The sequence below is a fragment of the Myripristis murdjan genome, chromosome 1 (genome assembly GCF_902150065.1).
Source record: "Myripristis murdjan chromosome 1, fMyrMur1.1, whole genome shotgun sequence".
Classification (NCBI taxonomy): Eukaryota; Metazoa; Chordata; class Actinopteri; order Holocentriformes; family Holocentridae; genus Myripristis; species Myripristis murdjan.
The window spans coordinates 23,625,115-23,634,382 of NC_043980.1; the positions used below are offsets into that span (position 1 = coordinate 23,625,115).

Sequence of the window (9,268 nt, forward strand, 5' to 3'; positions counted from 1 at the left end):
CGTAAAGAGATGGTGAGTGATTCCAAGCACACCACAACATTTTCAGGGTGGGGGATATTCTTTCCTTGCATGGCAAAATCAAGAGGTGATGTTCCCAGATGCTGACTGATTGCATTTCGTTATTTTGGTTTGGGAATTCAGAGCTTAAGGGCCATCAAACTGTTGCCTTGACCCTTATTTCTCTTGGACCTGTTAGTTTACCTAGAACGGTCCAATGTCAGAGCATTAAGTGATCTGTGTAAACATAGCAATCAGACACAGCTACCCCTCCCACACAGTCACAACATTATTCCAAGGTTCGAGGAATGGTTCCTCTCCTCTCTTACTGTGCTTGTAGGCAAACCGCAGAGGGCAAAAAGCAATGTGTGCAGTGGATCTAAGAGGCCCTTTGCGACCTAAAAACAACCTTGCCAATATTGTTTCCCTTAGTCAAACCCTCAGAGGGCGGAGGAGAGCAAAATACACCAGTGATAAAAACACAAACAGGACTCTCCCTGTCCCTCCTTTCATCTCCCTCCTCCTGCCACACACCGACCACAGGGGCTGACCGCACCAAATACTGGAGGTGATAGGATATCCCCTCAAACATCTAAACACAACATGGAGATCAAACACACACACTCACACAAACACTCACGCACATGCACACACACACAAAGCTCTCCCAGGCTATACCACCCACCTACTTGTGCCTGCAGTTATCTTAACCATGCTGGTTGGGGACCTTGGGTGCAGGGGGAGAAGAGTGAGGAAGGGAAGAGGATATGAGAAAAGAGGAGTATGTGGGAGGTGGGAGGCCTCTGAGCTAAAGTGAGAGTCAGCCCAGTAAATGTCTTTATGGACAAATGGGGGCTAAGTACATGGTCTAATCAGGGGCCAGAGTGAAGTTTCATGGGAGCAGGAGGACAATTAAGGATGCTGTAAAGGCTACTGTTTCACTTTAATACCTTTGGTCAGAGCTTTGAATGGACTTATGCTCAAGAAAAATCATATTGTCCCATAATGGTTGTGTTTGTAATCAATGCAACAGCCTCACAAGATAAGATGCCAAATCATCAATATGATGAGGGTAACCCACAGAGTTATCAGTCAATTAAATATTTTAAAAACCTGTCATTAAAATCGCTACAGGCACCAAAATGCCAAAAGGCAAGTTTACCCTATGGAGGGAAGCTAACTCTGTAAACCAAAATGATTGTATTCAGTGGGATTTCCAATTTGGACTGTTTATTGTCAAGAACCCCCACAATAACAAATTGCAAAGAGGGCTGCAAAGAGCAGCTTCAACAATATGCCCTGGCTTTACTGCATTTTGCCCCCACAAAGAAAAAGAGGCAAAAGGAGAGTGAGAGTGAAAGTGGGAGAGAGTGTACAAGACAGAGACACATATGGGAGAGAGGGGGAAGAGAGAGAGAGAGAGAGAGAGAGAGAGAGAGAGAGAGAGAGAGAGAACTCGGTCCATATTCCCAGCTCCCCAGCGCTAAAGTTATACTTCCATCTGGTTATCTTCCAAGGCAACCTGGGTGGCCCACCCAAAGTACTTGACATCTTGATGCACTTCAGCAGTTTTACATACACACAACCTTTGTAGAAAAATAAATGTGTCATTCGTCACCACATATGCTGATCTGTGGAGGGCTGGGTGGGAGAAGGGGGAGGAGGATGATGGCAAAAGAAGAGGGAGCGGGATTCTTCTCTGGATTCTTCTTGAGCTTTTTGGTTTAACTCCCTGAGCCCATATGTCTGTCAGCCCATGAGGAAGTAATGTAACTCCAGACAAGCCTTCTTCTTTTCCCTGTCTCCCCTCTGTAGTCCCTCTCACCAGCTTCCATTCTAGTTCAAGTGTTGTACATGATATGGCAGCAGACAACCGCACTGCGCAGCCATTAGATGCAGACTTGCAAGGGATGGGGTGGACTCAGATGGAATGTATGTGTTTGATATTTGACTTGAGCAGCAGCATACCATGTGGGTGGGTTGCAGAAGAGTGTGTTTGAAACTGTTCTCTGTTTGCAAATCTCAGCAGATCTAATCAGTTTTGTGGCGACAGAGATTGGAAGAAGACTTGGCTGGAGGAGAAAAGACAGTCAAAAGCGTTTGATCACGTTTGGAATGCACTCTGAAGGCACAGGTACCTGCGATCTAACAGCCCTTCAAAGGAAATACTTCAGAGGACCAAATGCTTTCAGGGGGCAGAAGGGCTCCTATCATTTAACAGTACTGTATCCACAAGGTAAACTGGTGCATCAATGAAATTTCCCCCCGTATTCTGTGGGTGCTACTTTAGTGAGGAATGACTTTCAGCCAGTAAAGCAATGCTTTGATTGTGTTTGCATTCATTTTAATTTACCCCAAAGAAAACAAACTTCGGATGAAGCATGAGCAGCATTTTTTAAGTAACAGTTAGCGTCTGAGCATGGCAAGCCAAGGTGTCAGGGCAGTCATGTCTAGACCACAGCTAGGGTGCTTACACATCCTCAAATAGCACCAACTCCAGGGGTTGAGTCTGGTGAGTAGTATGAAGGAGCAGGTCATAAATTCATTCAATTTTCTCTCATTTACTGGCAGGCTAGTCTGGCCAACCCAACTTTCCTTGGTGTACGTAAGAATTTTACTTACTGAAAAAGACTTTTCAAGCTATTGCCATATGTCTGTGATTCTAATATTTTCAAATCCATGTTTCAGGAAATAGCTCAAATCCCCATGTTTCGCTGAAGGTCTTCAAAAATATTTGCAAAAAGACAAATATTTGCAAGTTCATACTGATGCATATCAACTTGAGAGATAAGGGAAAAGAAAACAAAGAAAACAAGAGGACAAAACTTTCTACACCTGGTGCTATAAACACAGCAAGGTTGAGCATTGTGCGTGAGGGGAGGATGTCGTAAAGAACCCAACTGTTGCTCTGCTATTTGCGAGAGTACCGGCTAATTAGCAAAACTGATGTGGTGTCTGCGTGGGCAGCGTGTGGGGAGACATTTCGCCAAAAGTGTTAAAGTGCGACAGTCAAGGAGAGAGCGAGCAAGAGAGTGGGTGAGGCATGTTCAGCAACGACTTTTGGTGGGGTCAGATGAGGTAAGAGCTGGATAAATAAATATTCAGAGACCAGACTCCTGACACACCACTTCTTGCATAAGTCCAAAAACCTGCCTGTTCTACATGCGCAGCCTGATTCTCAATGAGAAATGGCCTGCTGTGAATTTTAATTCATCACACTCAGACCTGCCTGTGTAAGTTCAGTTCTGTCAGTGGCAAAAATGATCAAGGATAACATATGTGTTTGTTACGGTGTTAATGTATATCACCAGGTAACCACACGTGGACTTCAACATGCAGTTTCATCTCATCATCATGATCAACATTATCTGTGTTATTACCTGGTATGTGGCCCCTGCATGTGTAGTAGAATTCACGGCAGAAGTCCTGGCAGAGCCGCGGCAGGTCTGGTTCCCTGTGTGGCATCTTATCCATGTCCAAAGAGTGGAACAGCACCTGGGCGTTGGGCGAGCAGCGAGCACACTTGATCTCCTCCAGCAGACGTCCACATTCCGTGTTATTGGTGGAGAAAATCTGGAGACCACACGCAACAAGGACCAATGCCTGATTAGTACAGGGAGCCATTAACTTTCACATTTTACTACACATTACGCAAGCAAGCCATCACGTAGTTTAGCATTAGCTGGATGTTTGGTGATATTAACTTGATAAACACTGCGGTAGAGTGGTGAAAGTTTAGATCTTAGGGAATAATCTGAAACCTCCATTGCAACAAATTTATGACAAATTAAGACAAAATGTTTGAAAGAAGTTTCCAGGAACGACAACTACACAGAATGAGCCCATGTATCTAAATGAACCTAATGAATCCACATTACCTTTTAAAGGCAAATATTAGGCTTTTGGAGTTTCTCTTTTCTCCAATACTTAAAAAGACACTGAGATTGTTGTGGTTGTTGGAAGTCGTGATAATCAGGCCATGACGTGTGCACTTACCTTCAGTGCTCATAGGATTATACTGAAATGCAATCAAAAATCCTGTTAAGACTTTGTGAGTATAACCCATTACTGCAAACTGATTGATTTCAATTTTATGGTAATGTTTTGCTTCTGTGAGGTAAAACTTAAATAGCTGTCTTGTACATGAATGAATGAATGAATTGCCTTTCTGGCAATTTTATGTGAAGCAGCGCTCTACGTTTTAATCCTACTTCTGATTGCCCATGTCATTATTTCACACTCCTCACTCCACTTTGTTAATCAATGCTCCATTTAAATATGATGCATTTGAAAAAAGGATCTCTTTTCCATTTCAGTGTATTGAATACTGTTGCTGTGCACTGCTTGGCAGATTTAATTTAGTAGATAACCCAAGAATGGCACTGTGAAACACTTCCCAGATGTGCTATGCAACACTGCTGAGGGTCAGATTTACCAGTCACCAGTGACAACGCGACATTATTCAGTATCTGGGCTTCAGTAGGGCTTGCATGTCAAAGCTGATATGCAGTGTGCTGATATTCTCCACAGTTCACACATTACATTAGACAGTCTGGCAAGTGTGGGTAGTTACTGTTAGGATCGGTTATGTACTGAATCATTTGCGGACACAGCAACTGTCTTCTTTTCCTTGCATCATCTCTAGGAGGAAGATTGAGGAGACACAATCATCACAGACAATCAGAATGAGGAGTGCAACACATGCATAATGCCAGTCTGTAACATCTCACCCACAACTGACTGCACAACCGCACAATCATTCACACTACACATGTGCCCCAAAGACTGGTTATGATAGCACTGCTTCACTGTTAATTTTTCTGCAGAAATCTTTTGAAAACCTTTTAGGTTTTTACAACTTGATGGAGCCATGCATCAGTTCACCTTCACAGTAAGAATTAAAAGCACTCAGCCTCAAATTAAAACAAAGTTGTGAAATGGAAAACAGGCAATGGCTGATGTAAACTAAAGAAGCTGACTGTGGAAAACAGTCAGATTATTTTCTTACTTTCTATTTTCTGTCTTATATCCTTTTCTATCCTATATGTCCTTTATACCAATTTATTTTACTTGAAAGTTGGAACACCCTGCCTGTTTGGAGGAAAAACAACTCTCTTTCACTGCTAGCTTGACCATGTACAATTCAAATTTCAATTCCCATGCCTGACAGATTTAGGGCCATGAAATGGATGAAGACAAATAAGGGCTTCAAATCCTTATTTAGGGTCATTAAACAAAAGTACACAAAAGGTTAATCCCAAAGAAAATTAGCAGGATTATTTACGTAACAAATTAGCTGTAATAAAACACAATGTAATCTGTCCTCGGTCAAGAGCGGTGCTGCTTGGGCAGTCAGACAAGCAGGCTGGTAATGCTTTGCTCTGTGTGAGGTCCATGTGTAAACACCAATTTAGAGATAGACAGGCACATCATTCCACTCTGGTATCAACAAATTAGCAGTCTGTCGAAGTCAATTAGACCAGCAGACCCGAGCCCAACATATGGACGCCTTGCATTTCCCTCTCAACACAGAAAGAGGTTCAGTTTCTCACTCATATGCAGAGCTTTGGTTTTCCAACAGGTGGCACAACCTCTGGTTAGTATGAAATCTTGAGGGTATACCTGTAACATGTACGCTAGAGTAATTTTTCCCCTCATAGTAGACAGGGTTAAGGGTGGCAGGACAAATCTATGAGAGATTCCATAGATCAGATCTGAGCTCCTATTTTCATATCTAATTGCTGAAATGTTCCTAAAAATAAGGGTGCTTCTTGTTGGCTACCAAGCCTGTCTCTGTGTCTTCAAGTGGTATGTTCCTCTGTCTTCTTGCCCCCTAAACTCATGCCATGTAGTGCTTCGGGCATGCCTGCTCTCCTGCTCTAAATTGCCCATTGATTCTGTGTGCCATGGGCTGGCACGAGGTCCACGGAGAGTAGCATTTGTGTGCTCTCAGCCATGCCCTGCGCCCATATGTTGCTGGGATGGACTCCAATGTTGCCATCATCCAAACCAGAACAAGTGGACCTTTGTTTGTTGTGTTTTGCTGAATCTCAGTGAGTCGTTCCTCAAAAGCAGAGAGAAAATGGGAATGTGGCTCAACTGTTGCACCTTTTGCTGAGAACATGCTGAATAATGCAAAAGCAGGGCAGGAAAATGTGCCATAATTAGAAACATGGACGTACAGCGGTAAATTAGTTACTTAGGGCATTTCCAGGCAATCTCAGATGATTAGAATGTCCTAGGTTGTCTTCACGCTCGGCTGCCAAGTCAATGTATGGCTTCATGTGGGAGAGCAGCTGTTACAGGGTTGCTTGTTTCTACGATAGCATCTGCATAATGGCTTTTGTCAGTGAAATTGCCGGAACAAACATATCAATACACAATGCCACACTTAGGAAAAAAAATCACTTGTCATTCAGTTCTAAACAATCTGTGAGGCTCTGCAAACCTCATATGGTCAGAGAGGGAGAGGGAGAGAGAGAGAGAGACCTGGTGTGGGCAACACTAAGCATTGACAAAACACTTGTCCCCTGAGAATAGGTGTAAGTTGGTTGGCAGAGGGATATGGTGAAGGACACACACCCTCTCAAAGGCATTAACACTTGGCCAGGGCTGATGACTGGGGGAGAGTGATGTTCTCCAGCTTCTCCCATTAGTGAAACTAACAAACACAATGGTGTTGTTGTTATTCTTTTGCTATAAGCAAAAAGAGCTCCGTGTGTGGGCAGTGTAGTGGGGAGGAGGAGAAGTCGAGTTCGTCCCATTCAGTTTTCCCCTCTTATTTGCATGACTTGAGCAAATTAAATGATGCAATATGGCTTTTTGTCGCAACACAAAGTGAGATACCACCCAGCCACTGAATGATTCGAGCGGTGGTTTACATGAGAATAGCCCGGTGAGGATCCAACAGATCCCGCTACGAGCTGGTGCATAATGCAACTTCTCTGCCTGCTCCTTCAGCGAAACTGCGCAGCACGTTACGCTAAAAAAAAAAAAAAAAAAAAAAAAAAAACACCACACATTAAAATGCCGTTTTGCACCTATTCCGCCACTGCGGTCTGTTTTTGTAGCTACAACTGGCGACGGTGCAACTTAAAAACACTCGCCTGATAGATTTCGCGACACTTTCCCATATCGATAAAGCGACTTACCACAGCGGACCCAACTAACTATCAGAGAAACGACAGAGAAGGCAATTAACTGTATATGCTAGGTCTGCTTAAGAGACTGTATGGCGAACGAAAGGGAATGACATGAGCTCGCTGCACTTGAATAAAAGATCACACAGTTAATAAAAGATACAACGACGTACAAAAGGTAGCCTACGGTTCACTGGTATCCTCTACACCTTTATTCCTGGCAGCGTGGCTGGCTGACTGTCCTGAGAGCTAACGTAAAACCAAGAGCGATTACCATGGTAACACCGAAGCGCATTGGACACGCTGAATTAGAGTTGCACCAGATTGTGTACCAAAGTAAAACACCTGGCAGCGAAAGCCTGCAAATGACTTGAAAAACAACATCTGACACCCTTGTTTGTTGGTCATAAATGTTTGGAGCAGGTAAGCTACAATGTTAACAATTTGGATACATACCACAGCATAACAAGTTGCCAGAGGAATTGCGGTGACACCAAAACATCAAATATTGTAAATCACGATATGGTTTAATGGGAACACCGCGCAACATTAGGCTACAGACACATTGTAACTGCTGACACGGAACATTATAGGGATATTATAAGGATATCATACGAGATATTTGGGGAAGAAAACATTAAGTGCGGTCAGGTCACTGTAAACTTACCAGTGAGTGTCACAGACACATTATAAGTCCATACAGGAACAATATAGGAGTATTTTTCCTCGAGGAGGCAATGTTAGGTAGGCTAAGCCGGGGGTAATTTCCCCTAACCGTTCAAAAATTCAGCTGTCGACAATAAGGGGCAGAATGACAGTACAAAAAGGCTGTAAATGCTTCTCCCGAGGCGTTTGGCAGTAAAGACAGTCCCCTGTTTCTCACAATGAAATCCCTGCAACGTGGTGGTCATAACCTACCCTGGCATCCCTCCGGTGGAGTATCTGATAGGCGGCTCTCCTGGTGGGACAGCAGGACACACGGGGATACAACCTGTGACAAACTTCTCCGCTGCTGCCGCCGTCCAGCAACACTTTTCTCTCCCTCTTCTTCAGGCGTTTGGGCATGCTTCCGTCGTAACATCTCCTTCTCCTGGGGCTAATCTCTCCCCTCTCGCCGAATTTTGCGTCTCCACATTCCCACACGTTGACTGCGATGGCCAAAACGAGCACAAATTGCAAATGCTTCATAATAAGGGGGGCAAAACCAAAAAAAAAAAAAAAAAAAAAAAAAAAAAAGATGCAGGAAAAAAAAAGAAAATAAAAAAGTACAATTACAAGCCCGAAGATATGTCCTTTTTAAAACAAACAAACAAACAAACAAACAAAAAAGTGGGGTAAACCTGCAATGCAAAATGTCTTTTTATTGGGCTGTATTTCTCCACGTTGCAGCCAGTTTTACAGTAATAAGTTGCAATTAGGCTCTGTGTATGTAACTATGTATTCTAATTAAAGCAGGCTTCCTAATTTGGATTCTCTATAGTGAGAGTTCTTTTAAAATAAATTAATGCAAGTTCTGGTTATATGGCACAACTCAGAAATAAAAATTAAAAAAAAAAAAAAAAAAAAAAAAGAAAAACACACACAAAACAAAAACAATAACACAATTTATCCTGATGAACTGAAAAAAAAGTCAAAACCCAAAACACCGTGAATTGCAAAGAGCTGTGACGTTCCTTTAGGGTATAAATTCCGTTTGAGCACAGCAAAGCGGTTTGTGCATGGGGTCAAAAACATATAAGAATAAAGTTCTGTCTCACTAAGTCCTCAGAGCGCTCACATGTTTTCCCGTGCTCTTTCCTCCTTCTTTTTAACCAGCGCGCGAGAAGAGGAGCGAGCACGGTGACGTATGACTTCGAGGGTGCGCGCATGAGGCCGGTCGCGTCCACGTCGAGGTAAACTGTTACCTGGCAGAACAGAGTACGAGGTGTTGTCGGCTGGGTTGGGCTCTTTATTGAGAAAAAGGAGGATTACTCAGCATTTGATGCGTATTTATGTAATTTTTGAGGTAGTTAAAGTCATTCTTAAATTGGGATGGGGGAGGGTGGGAGTGGGGGTGTGCGGGGGGGGGGTTAATGAAAGGTAATGACTTATTTGATTGGTAATTATAAAGTTATCACTGAAATTGGTAATTG

The 9,268-nt window shown here is 43.1% G+C and overlaps 1 protein-coding gene across 1 annotated transcript in view; it reads right to left on the reverse strand.

Annotated features, from left to right (window-relative positions):
• The window catches only part of hhip (hedgehog interacting protein), a 35,339-nt gene extending 27,015 nt beyond the window's left edge, over positions 1-8,324 (reverse strand). Inside the window, exons 1-2 of the mRNA XM_030058823.1 lie at positions 8,055-8,324; positions 3,378-3,570 (exon numbers count right to left, since the gene is read on the reverse strand). Of these exons, the coding sequence (XP_029914683.1) occupies positions 3,378-3,570; positions 8,055-8,324 (463 nt within the window). The remainder of the gene's footprint in view (positions 1-3,377; positions 3,571-8,054) is intronic.
• Between the last annotated feature and the right edge of the window lie 944 nt (positions 8,325-9,268).